We start from the raw sequence: 12,819 nt of genomic DNA, 5'->3' as shown, positions 1-12,819 counted from the left end.
AACCAAAAACCTCTCGGCCACCCTTAATGTCTCTGAATAGGTCTGGGACCAAGTGAAGGCTTCCAACCCTGACCTTAAGTTGTGGGAGATTGGCAAGATCATTGGTGGGATGTGGCGTGACCTAACCGATGAGGAGAAGCAAGAGTACTTGAACGAATATGAAGCTGAAAAGGTACGAGGAATAGTTTTTAGATAAGAAAATAAAAGCCTTATAAAATGTACCGGTAGAACCTCAGGCGCCACTTTATAGGCTTCAGCCACTGCTTTCTATGGAGTGTAAGGGTTGACACTGCTGTTCACTGGGTCCCAGGCTGGAGAATGTCCGATCCCAAATTAGGTATAAGTTATTCCCCTATAGCAACACCCCCACCCTAGTTTATAATTAAAGCTCTGTTACTGCGCATCTGTACTATTAATGCATGGCGTGATAAGACCTCACGGCTGCTATCAGTTGTCTTACCCACTGGAACATTATGGTATAGCCTCCTGAGCCTGTAGATGTTAGAGTCCTATCAATCGGTGACCATCGTAGCTTCCTCCAACACGTCTTATCTGATGTTAACAGTACAAAGAAACAGACAATGTTCTGCTGAGAGACACTTCCTGATAGAAATAAGACATCCCCTGCAAGTAAGCCCTAGCACATCTTTTAGAGCCAAAATTTATATGACCTTGTCTTATTTTCGGGGAAACACGGTAGGAGAATAATAGTAGCACATGCCTATCTACAATTTGATAAAATTGTTATTCTGCCAAGTTTGGATAAAATTTGCAAGGAGTTTTGACCCCACATTCAAGAAAGTGTACAATCTCTTCAATAATGCCTCACAAACTTTGGTTTGACTGCCTTACATTTAGATTACAAAGACACAAAAAAAGTATGCATGAAGAAAAGAATACTTTCAGGCTTTCCATTTTTACAGATTAATGTGATCTAAGAAAGCACTACACGATAGTACAGCTTTGTGCTGTAAGGCACAGTTTATTTTCAAAAACTCTACCTTGCTACATCACATGCCATTCAATAAAGCAAATCTCCATGGGTATATTGATTATATGTTTTAATTTGGCTTCTATCATAGTTAGTTATTTTGGTTGAAAAAAGACATACGTCCATCGAGTACAAAGTACAACTCCAGCCTGCTCCCTCACATATCCCTGTTGATCCAGAGGAAGGAGAAAAACCCTTACAAGGCATGGTCCAAATAGCCCCAAAAGAGAAAAATTCCTTCCGACTCCAGATGGCAATCGGGTAAAATCCCTGGATCAACATCATTAGGCATTACCTAGTAATTGTAGCCATGGATGTCTTTCAACGCAAGGAAAGCATCTAAGCCCCCTTTAAATGCAGGTATAGAGTTTGTCATAACTACTTCCTGTGGCAATGCATTCCCCATCTTAATCACTCTTACTGTAAAGAACCCTTTCCTAAATAAATGGCTAAAACGTTTTTCCTCCATGCGCAGATCATGTCCTCTAGTCCTTTGAGAAGGCCTAGGGACAAAAAGCTCATCCGCCAAGCTATTATATTGCCCTCTGATGTATTTATACATGTTAATTAGATCCCCTCTAAGGCGTCTTTTCTCTAGACTAAATAAACCCAGTTTATCTAACCTTTCTTGATAAGTGAGACCTTCCATCCCCGTTTCAATTTGGTTGCTCGTCTCGTGCACCTGCTCTAAAACTGCAATATCTTTCCTGTAATGTGGTGCCCAGAACTGAATTCCATATTCCAGATGTGGTCTTACTAGAGGGTTAAACAGGGGCAATATTATGCTAGCATCTTGAGTTTTTATTTCCCTTTTAATGCATCAGCCATCTAAAGTCTGCAGTAGTATGTCTTGAGAACATTCAGATTATATTTCTGCAGTATGACCTTCTAAGAGGTGAAGAAAACTTTGTAACATGAACATGGGTTCATAATAAAAATGTGTATAGACATTCCCAAAGCCATACAATACGTGCCAACCACATGGAAGTAAGGCAGTAGATGTTGGGGTTTGCAGTGGAAATACTTGTGATTTTCATGAATTGGTGTCACAAAAACCTATTAAATTCTTAGATTATAGGCTGTTAATTTAAAACTGAAGGAAGCAAACTAGTGCAGCCCTAAATTAATTTTGGTATCCAGCAGGGCGTGTCGCCTGCTTAGAATTTTCCATCAGGATGGTCTGAAAATAGTCCCTTTAGTCAACCAAAAAAAGACAGGATTTTCAGTCCTCTCAAGTTTTCTGCTTTTAAAGAGAACCCGAGGTGGGTTTGAAGAATGTTATCTGCATACAGAGGCTGGATCTGCCTATACAGCCCAGCCTCTGTCGCTACCCCAAACCCCCCTAAGGTCCTCCTGCACTCTGCAATCCCTCATGAATCACAGCCGTGCTGTCGACACACAGCGTGTCGCAGCGGGCTGTGGTTTTCTCTATAGTGTCAGTCTGCTGCTCTCCAAACCTCCTGCAGAACTCCGGTCCCCGATGATTGGAGGGAAGGGATGGGGGCAGGGACCGGAGCTGTGCGGAGCTATGCAGGAGGCGGGGGAGCAGCCGAGACTGACACTACAGATGTGTAAACAGCCCCGCACAGCGCGGCTGTGATCTATGTCTGATTGCAGAGTACAGGGGGACATTAGGGGGGTTTGGTATAGCGACAGAGGCTGGACTGTATAGGCAGATCCAGCCTCTGTATGCAGATTACATTCTTCAAACACGCCTCGGGTTCTCTTTAAGCATGGATTTGCTTGACAATGCTTTTTTTCCCCTAGTTTCTCTTAGTTAAAATTTTCTAAACTAAATGGTTCTAAATCATGGGCAAGTACACATACGTAGATAGAAGGTGCTTGGTGAACGTTTAGCCACTTGTGGAGCATTTCTCAACCACACGTTAAAGGAAAACTGAGGTGACATGAGTTAGACGTGTATGTACAGTGCCAAGCACACAAATAGCTATGCTCTTGCTTTTTTTTTTTTTTTTTTTCTTTTCCTTTCCTCTGCCAGAAAGAGTTAAACATCAGGTATGGAAGTGATGGTTTCTGTCCTGGTTGGGACAGGGTCGGACTATAGCATAATCCTCACTGATAAAGGAATTACAGCCATAAAACTTTCCTGGCAGAAAATGGCTTCTGAGAGCAGGAAAAAGTCAATAATTCATAGATTTGAGCTCCGGCATACATCCATGCTTGTCATTGAGCAGAGACCATGAAACTGTAAAAACTACTGTAAATTTTAAATAAAAAAACTGGCATATTTAAAGGACAACTGTAACGAGGGATATGGAGGCAGCGGCGGGAGTGCGCGCAGCCCAAGTGTTCGTCCAGTTAGGCTTAAGTGGTTAAAGCTATACAGCCTGATTGGCTAAATTCACATGGACGAATTTACAGTCCATGTGAATTTAGCCAATCAGGCTGTATAGCTTTAACCACTTAAGCCTAACTGGACGAACACTTGGGCTGCGCGCACTCCCGCGGGCCGCACGCACTGCCGCCGCCGGCCGTTAGCCCAGCGATCAATGAAAGGGAATATAGATCCGGTTCATTGATCGAAGCCCCCCACAGAAAAGCCGACAGCGTCTCATAAGACTCTGCGTTTTTTCTGAGTTTCAAAAAGTTCCCAGTCTTCTTCCTGGAAACATACAATCATGCTTCCAGGACTTTTTCACTGTGGCCAAATAGTAAAACTACACACACACACACACACACACACACACATCCATTTTTAAAGGAATACTGTAGGGGGGTCGGGGGAAAATGAGTTGAAGTTACCCGGGGCTTCTAATGGTCCCCCGCAGACATCCTGTGCCCGCGCAGCCACTCACCGATGCTCCGGCCCCGCCTCCAGTTCACTTCTGGAATTTCTGACTTTAAAGTCAGAAAACCACTGCGCCTGCATTGCCGTGTCCTCGCTCCCGCTGATGGCACCAGGAGCATACTGCGCAGACCAAAGACCATACTGGACTTGTGCAATACACTCCTGGTGACATCAACGGGAGCGAGGACACGGCAATGCAGGCGCAGTGGTTTTCTGACTTTAAAGTCAGAAATTCCAGAAGTGAACTGGAGGCGGGGCCGGAGCATCGGTGAGTGGCTGCGCGGGCACAGGATGTCTGTGGGGGACCATTAGAAGCCCCGGGTAACTTCAACTCATTTTCCCCCGACCCACCCCCCCCCCCCCCCCCCCTACAGTATCCCTTAAATAAAGAATTTTTTATACATTTATAATTAGCTGTTTACCTCCCACACCAAAAATTACCCACATACAATTTTTTAATACAAAAAAATAAAAAAAAATTACAATAAAAAAACATATAGTTACCTAAGGGTCTGTACTTTTTAAATATGCACGTCAAAGGGGTATATTACTATAATTTTTTTTTAATTATGGGCTTGTACATAGTGATGGACGCAAATAGAAAAAAAATGCACCTTTTTATTTCCAAATAAAATATCTGTGCCATACATTGTGATAGGGACATCATTTAAATGGTGTAATAAGCGGGACAAATGGGCAAATAAAATACATTGGTTTTAAATACGGTAGCATGTATTAACCTATTTTGGTTCCTGGACGTAGAAACTACGTCCAGGAACCATGCACGCTCCCGAGGCCGATCGCGCGCGTGCTCCCGGCCCGCGGTTCGTTAGCCAGGCAATCAGTGAATCGGGCTATGGTGCTCTCTCTCCCCCGCTGAAAAAGCGACAGCTTCTCTCGGAAGCTGCACCTTTTCTGGCTGTTACCTCCCCCATGCGTCGCTCTAAGCGTATGTTACGCTTAGAGTGACGTCATGTAAACAAACTCATGGCCACCATCTTGTGGCCAAAAAGTAAAACTACAACTAAAAGTAAAAAAAAATAAAAAACACACATTTACATTATAAACCTATAGCTTACATCACACCCTCGCAAAACTACCCAAATAAAATGTTTAATATAAAAAAAAAAAAAATTACAATAAAAAAAAAATAAATAAATAAAAAAAAAAATATTTACCTAAGGGTCTAAACTTTTTAAATATCAATGTAAAGATGAAATATTTCTATATATTTTTTTTTTATTTTAAACTTGTTAATAGTGATAGATGCAAAACGGAAAAAATGCACCTTTGTTTCCAAATAAAATATTGTCGCCATACATTGTGATAGGGACATAATTTTAACGGTGTAATAACCGGGACATATGGGCAAATACAATACGTGAGTTTTAATTATGGAGGCATGTATTATTTTAAAACTATAATGGCTGAAAACTGAGAAATAATGATTTTTTCCGTTTTTTTTCTTATTCTTCCTGTTAAAATGCATTTACAGTAAAGTGGCTCTTAGCAAAATGTACCCCCCCAAAGAAAGCCTAATTGGTGGCGGAAAAAACAAGATCTAGATCAGTTCATTGTGATAAGTAGTGATAAAGTTATTGGCTAATGAATGGGAGGTGAACATTTCTCAAGTGAAAACGACGGAACGCGAATGGGTTAATTTCACACTATATTGGCCAAAAGCTTAGAAATAATGAATTTTTTCCATTTCTTTCTTAATATTCCTGTTAAAATGGATTTAGAATAAAATTCTTAGCAAAATGCATCACCCAAAGAAAGCCTAATTGGTGGCCAAAAAAACAAGCTATAGACCAATTCATTGTGATGAGTAGTGATGAAGTTATTGGAAAATGAATGGGAGGTGAAAGTTGCTTAGATGCAAAAAATAAACAACCCTTTGGGCTTAAGTGGTTAATGTAAATGATGCCTTAGATCCTTTCAGTAGTCCTATTAAGGGTGTGCTTTGTCTGTATAACACCTGCTGTCTTCCAAGTATGGTGTACCTGGCCCGAGCTACATCCCAGTGATTTCCCACCTCACCCCAGTGATCCCCTCTTTGGTAGGCCATAAACCAGAGTTGTACAGGTACCCATGTACAAGAAGATGGTCACTGTTAGGGCTGGAATTTATATCTGCAGGTTCCTGCTGTCCAACAGATCTCTGAAAGGAAAGCTGATCGATCTGAAGCATGGGCCAGATGTGTCCGCATGGCTTCTCTCCCCATAGTGAAGGACTATGCAGTCATGCGATTCCCGCTAGAGTGATCCCTGCCTTAGTGCGGCATGCTTGGTCACCTGTGATTATAGATGCCAGGCACATGGTGGGGGGAGATGCTCCTATCCTGCTCCAGAGGCAAACAGTGGCTAAGCTATTCACAAGTGTGTTCCCTGTGTCTTTATTCAAAGTAAAGACGTTACCTGGAAAGTGGTCCTATTGTAAACCTGCTGTAACAGGAATGCTTCTGCCTTTTTTTCCCCCTGAAATATATTCTGTATACTGTATATTCCATGGTAAAGCGCTTTGGCATATGATGGCGCTATATAAGTAAGAGATACTATATGATGATTATGGATGTTATGAATAGTTCTTCATAGATGACATAAACCTGTATTCTAGATTTATTTTGCTTTCAAAGCATCATCTGTACATTCTGTAATGTTCATGCATGCAGATTGTGTCTCGTGGCCTGTCATGTGATTGACCATGTCTGACTGTGAGTTTCCAGTGTACTTCTGCATATCAGTACCTCATATACACATACTGGAGTTCAGATGGACATGCACTAAAGCTGACAAAGGCAATTGGAAGCAATCGTGTAGCAGATCTTTATTGAAGATGAAGTACAAAACCTCCAGAACCATAATACACAAGCGAGCTGTCCCTTTGATTACAGGCTGCTGAGAAAATCCCACAAGGCAGCAGCCTTAACCTCTTGAGCACTGCAGTGTTAAACCCCCCTAAAGACCAGGCCTTTGTTTTTTTACTGAAATGGCCACTGCAGCTTTAAGGCCTCGCTGCAGGGCCGCACAACACAGCACACAAGGGATTCCCCCCCCCCCCCTTCCTTTTCCCCCACCAACAGAGCTCTCTGTTGGTGGGGTCTGATCGCGCCCGATCTCCTGCAAAACAGAGCCCCAGGACTTGAAGCCAGTTGGCGTTAGGCGGTCGTGGGGCTGCCACCGTGACCACGCCCATTGGCGTGAGGCAGTCGGTAGGTAGTTAAAGATAACCAAAGACGAAGCACCCTCATGTATTTTACCATATATATCAATGGGAACATGACAATAAACACCTACCCTGCGCTTTGTTTTATTCTTCACTTCTCATTCTGCCTTTTATCAGCTCTGATAAGAATCCCTGACTGAGTATTCAGTCTAGCTTTCACTGGAATGATTATAGCTGAGTCAGTCTTCTGTGATGTTTTTTCAAGCCCAAGTCTGCCCCCTTGTGGCTCTGCTTTCCTGCTATGTATACTCTTAGCAGGAAGGCAGAGCCAGGAGAGGGCAGGCTTGGGCTTGAAAAGACCTCACAGAAGAATGACTCGGCTATAATCATTCTTGTGAAAGCTAGACTGAATACTCAGTCAGGGATTCTTATCAGAGCTGATAACAAGCAGACTGAACAGAGAAGAATGAAACCGAGAGCAGGGTAAGTGTTTACAGTCATGTTCCCATTGATATATTTGGTAAAATACATGAGGGTGCTTCGCCTCTGGTTCTCTATAGGTAGCTATACATAAGTGGATTGACCATCTGATAGATCCTTTGATCCAATCTGGTCAGAGAGGCATTTGTTACTTGACAGCACACTGGTTTCCGATAGATTTCAGCATGAAACCTATTAGAAATCTTAGCTCTTTGCCTGCCGGGCCTGTTTTGCATGTGGCAGCAGCATGCCTATCCGCTGTGCGTCTCCTCGGGTTCGTCTGTACCCCGTGACACTGGCTCATATGTGTGGTGATGTCCATACATGAGCCTGGGTGACTGGGTACAGGCGATGAGAGAAGGCACTAGAGGAGTACATGGCTCATGCTAGCGGACAGGTGAGCTGCTTCCACACTGAGGGGGGCAGACCGGCAGGGGGTCTGACTGAGCCTTTTCAAGCAAGATCTTTCCAACATGCCGGATCAGTTGCTTGGTGCGGAAATCGGTCGTTGCGATCATGTTAGGGCATCAATCGCTATGATTGTGTCAGATCGATATCGAGGTGATTTATGAGCACTTTAACCACTTAACGACCAACGTCCGCCGACAGGCGGACGCAGGTCGCAGTGGTGTTTCCATGGGAACGGCCACTCGTTCGAGCGGCCGTTCCATGTCAGTTCACGGAGGGTGTCTCCGTGAACAGCCTGTGAGCCTCCAATCGCGGCTCGCAGGCTAGATGTAAAAACGCGGGGAAGAAATCCCCGGTGTTTACATCATACGACGCAGCAGCGCCGTAAAGGAGATCGGCGATCCCCGGCCTCTGATTGGCCGGGGATCGCCGGCATCTGATAGGCTGAAGGACGGATCGATGTCCTGTGCTGCCCACAGCAAGGTGGGGAGGGAAGGAGAGGGAGGGCAGAATAGCGCTGTACGGACATCGCCACATATGAGCCAGTGTCACGGGGTACAGGCGAGCCGCTCGGCCACACGGCGGTCGATCAGACCCCCTAGCAGGACATCCCCCTAGTGGGGAAAAGGGGGGGGGTCTGGTCGCCCTGCGTGAAATCTGATCTGTGCTGGGGGCTGAAGAGCCCACGCAGCACAGATCTGTGCAAAATGCTGCGGGCCTTATGTGGTTAAAGAAAAACTCCGACCAAGAATTGAACTTTATCCCAATCAGTAGCTGATACCCCCTTTTACATGAGAAATCTATTCCTTTTCACAAATAGACCATCAGGGGGCGCTGTCTGGCTCATATTGTGGTGAAACCCCTCCCACAAAGAATTTCTGAGTACGTACTCTTGGCAATTTCCTGTCTGTAAACCCTGTTGCATTGTGGGAAATGGCTGTTTCCAACTGCCAAAACAGCAAGCAGCAGCTACATCTACTTACAGCTACTTGCCAGTTACTGGCCAGCAGTAAAAATGTCACCATGTGATAAATGTCAGAATGTAAATCAGGGAGAGGAAAGATTTTACAATGGGCAAACACTGACTAAATCATTTATACACCATTATTGTAAAAATGAAGCACTTTTTTTATTACATTATTTTCACTGGAGTTCCTGTTTAAGTCACTGTACTGTGCCGACACTGTGACGCTCTTTGGCTGATTATTAAGTCATTGCTTTAATTGTTTACCAGGGATGCCCAAAAAAAGTATTTGGATAAAATCCGAATAGATGGTGTTCAGATTTCATCCAGGTAATTAAAGCACCTGTGAGGTGGGGGAGAGGGGGGGGGGGGGGTTAATCTTGCCCATCAGATGTCTTCTTTGATCCGTACCTCGACGCTTCCCACGATGGGTCCAAGCAACGGTCACGTGATTACAAACACTTCCTCCTTCCGGGTTGGAGGAAGTGGTTTTAGTCACGTGACTGCAGCTTGGAACGCATCGCGGGAGACGACGTGGGATGGATCAAGTAAGACGTCTGATGGGAAAGATTAACCCCCCCCCCCCCTCTCGCCCACCTCACAGGTGCTTTAACTACCTGCATGAAATCTGAACAACACCTATTCGGATTTCATCCGGTGATCATCACTGTTTACCATTGAAGATCTCTTGTGTACATCTACAGTATTGCTGGGAAAGAAATGTAACACGTGTCAAAAGCATAATGGCCTGTTTGTCCTCAATTTCACGTGCACAAATGCGGATCCAGAATCTCAGCCTATTAAATTCAAGAGACTACTTTCAATTTTGTGCGCGTAAAAACATTCTGAAACCCTGCTGTATAGAATTCTGGACAGCTGTGCATGGCACGGCTACAGGGTTTCGGATGTGTAATCTATGTGTGCAAGTGGCCACGTCAATCTTTGATATGGACAGCCGGCGCTAGTGGAAACCTGCCCCAAGGCTAGGGTCCACACTATGTCACACTGGCAACCTGCAAAGTCATGGCAGATCCAGTGTGCAGTCCGCTGTGTCTGTCCACTTATGTTTTGGTGTCCATTGGGCAGCAAGGGAGACCAATGCAATCATGTCTGTTTTACACATAGTGTACAGAGTAATACATCATGGTACTTTGTCTTCCGTTGCTGCAATGGAGACAGGATATACGTACAAAACGGACATGTCTGTATGGGGCCTACAGATAACGTTTGGAACTGTTTAGAAGACCTCTGTTGTTTAAAGAGGAACTCCAGTAAAAATAAAAAGTGCTTAATTTATACAATAATTATGTATAAATGATTTAGTTAGTGTTTGCCCATTGTAAAATCTTTTAAATCCCTGATGTACATTCTGACATTTATCACATGGTGACATTTTACTGTTGGCAGGTGATTGTAGCTGCTGCTTACTTTTTTGGCAGTTGGAAATAGCTGTAAACAGCTATTTCTCACAATGCAACGAGGTTCACAGACAAGAAACTGCCAGGAGTACCACGGTCCTCAGTTTCCTGTGGGAGGGGTTTCACCACAATATCAGTCATACAGCTCCCCCTGAAGGTCTGCTTGTGAAAAGGAGTAGATTTCTCATGTAAAAGGGGGTATCAGCTACTGATTGTGATAAAGTTCAATTCTTGGTCGGAGTTTCTCATTAAAACGGCCCAGTTTTGAGTCTACTGTGAACCCAGCCTAAAATTGAAGTTGTTACACTCCTGATAGGGATAAAATTGTGAATCAAAGCCAAGAATGTTAAAGGGAACTTGAAGTGAGAGGGATATGGAGGCTGAGGCATTTCCTTTTAAACCATGCAAATTGCCTGGCTGTCCTGCTGATCCTCTGCCTGTAATACTTTTCGCCATAGACCCTGAACAAGCATGCAGATCTTACAATAGATTTAATAAAATAAAAAAATAAAAATGTCCGCCTTCATATATCTTGATTTGTTTCTGTTTTTTTTACATTTTGTAAGTAGGACTTTTTTAGTGATGGTTTTGTAGGCATCTGTTTTCTAAAGCAGTAGAACACTGACCTCTACTGGTGGAGACAAGGCAAGCTTTTATGACTAGTCGTTGGTAATTAGGGCTGAACCAAGGATTGTGTAGGATACATTTCTACTCAGGCGTGATATATCCGTTTTTCTTCTTTGCTGACTCGTTAATTGAAATAAATACTTCCTGTATGTCCCGGGGCTGGGACCTCAGTAGTGAGCGAGCCGCATGAGAAATTTCAGTCCACTTCTAGCTTCCATAAAGTCATCCTCTGTTTTATATTTTTGAACCAAAACATTAAAAATTGGAGAGAGAAGGTGGAAACTGTTTCCCAAACTCATATGTGAATTTTTTTCAGTGAAGCATAATTAATGGATACTTGAAGGGAGAGGCATATACATTTCCTGACTGTCCTGCTGAGCCTCTGCCTCTTAAGGCCCGTACACGCCGTACTAAAGGCAACGGCTGGTCCGTCGTCTCCTCCCACTGGGCGGGCGTTCCAGCGACAGTCCGGCGTGTGTACAGTCTGTCTGCAGATGGATAAGGCTCAGCGGATTGTTCAGAAACAGCCTTATCAGTCCGCCGACAGACTGTACACACGCCGCACTGTCTGTTGAAAACCCGCCCAGCGGGAGGTGACGACGGACCCGTCGTCGCCTGCAGTCAGGCGTGTGTACGGGCCTTTAGGGCTCTTTCACATTAGGGCAGATTTTCTGCGTTTCAACGCAAAGGGTAAAGTTTGCGTTACCCAAGGTGAAATGAAAGTCCATAGACTTTCATTTTAGCTTTCACATATAACGCAGCCTTTTTGTGCGTTGCGTTACACTGCACCCAGGCGCAGTTTTTCGGCCAACGCTAGCTTTATGCGTTACAATGTTAGTCAATGTAAATCGTTTTTAATCCAACGCAGATAATCAGTCCCAGAATGCAACAGAGGAACAATGTAGAAAGTTGAAAACTAAAAGAAAAAAAAATTACCTGCGTTTTTCTATGTGCTGTAACGCATTGAAAACGGATTAAAAACGCACACTCACTGCAGTGCAACGCATATTAAACCGCATACAACAAAACGTATGCTTTGAGCGTTCTCCAACGCAAGCTCTGATGTGAAAGAGCCCTTATACTTAAACCAAAGACCCTGAGACTAGGTGTCTGTGCGGAAAATTACAAGTTTTTGGGCATATGCATTTCTGCATCTGTGTTTTTTTTGTGTTTTTGGTGTATTTCTGTTTTGCGTCTTTAACCACTTTACCCCCAGCGGTACGAATTTCTCCGCCCCTTTTTTCCCTCCTAAAAAACCAGGGACGGAGAAATCCGTACCTTCCGCGCTACCGCCGCTGTCCGCGCTCCCGCCGCTCGTGCGCGCGCACCCGCCGCTCGTGCACGCCGCCGCCCGCTCGCCCGGAGATCAATGAACGGGAAAATCCATTCCCGTTCGTTGATCTAGCCCCCGCAATGATCTTCTGCTTCTTTCAGAAACAGCGAGATCATTGTGCGTCTCCCAGCCTCCTACTGCTTCCTGTAAGCGTCCTTCCGGACGCTTACAGGTCGCATGTAAACAAACACTCTGTGGCCATCTCGTGGCCAAATAGTAAACTACACCCTAAAAGCATTTTACATATACAAACATTACATTTACACAATAAATTAACTCATTACCTCCCACACTCCCCAATTTTTTTTTTTTTTTTGTAATTATAAAAAAAAAAAAATACAATAAAAAAAAAAACATAGTTAGTTACCTTAGGGACTGAACTTTTTAAATATTTATATCAGGAGGGTACAACACTGTTACTTTATAAACTATGGGCTTGTAATTAGGGATGGATGCAAAACTGAAAAAAATGCACCTTTATTTCCAAATAAAATATTGTCGCCAAACATTGTGATAGGGACATAATTTAAATGGTTTTATAACCGGGACAAATGGGTTAATACATTTCATGGGTTTTAATTACAGTAGGATGCTTTATTTAAAAACTATAATGGCCGAAAACTG

At 43.8% G+C, this 12,819-nt stretch overlaps 1 protein-coding gene across 2 annotated transcripts in view; it reads left to right on the top strand.

The window, feature by feature from the left end:
- The window catches only part of SMARCE1 (SWI/SNF related, matrix associated, actin dependent regulator of chromatin, subfamily e, member 1), an 82,557-nt gene that overhangs the window by 34,135 nt on the left and 35,603 nt on the right, over window positions 1-12,819 (top strand). For both annotated transcript variants that reach the window (XM_068264363.1, XM_068264362.1), the window contains exon 6: window positions 41-172. In XM_068264363.1, the coding sequence (XP_068120464.1) occupies window positions 41-172 (132 nt within the window). The remainder of the gene's footprint in view (window positions 1-40; window positions 173-12,819) is intronic.

Source organism: Hyperolius riggenbachi, chromosome 12 (assembly GCF_040937935.1).
Source record: "Hyperolius riggenbachi isolate aHypRig1 chromosome 12, aHypRig1.pri, whole genome shotgun sequence".
Classification (NCBI taxonomy): domain Eukaryota; kingdom Metazoa; phylum Chordata; class Amphibia; order Anura; family Hyperoliidae; genus Hyperolius; species Hyperolius riggenbachi.
This window is presented reverse-complemented; position numbering and strand designations above follow the sequence as displayed.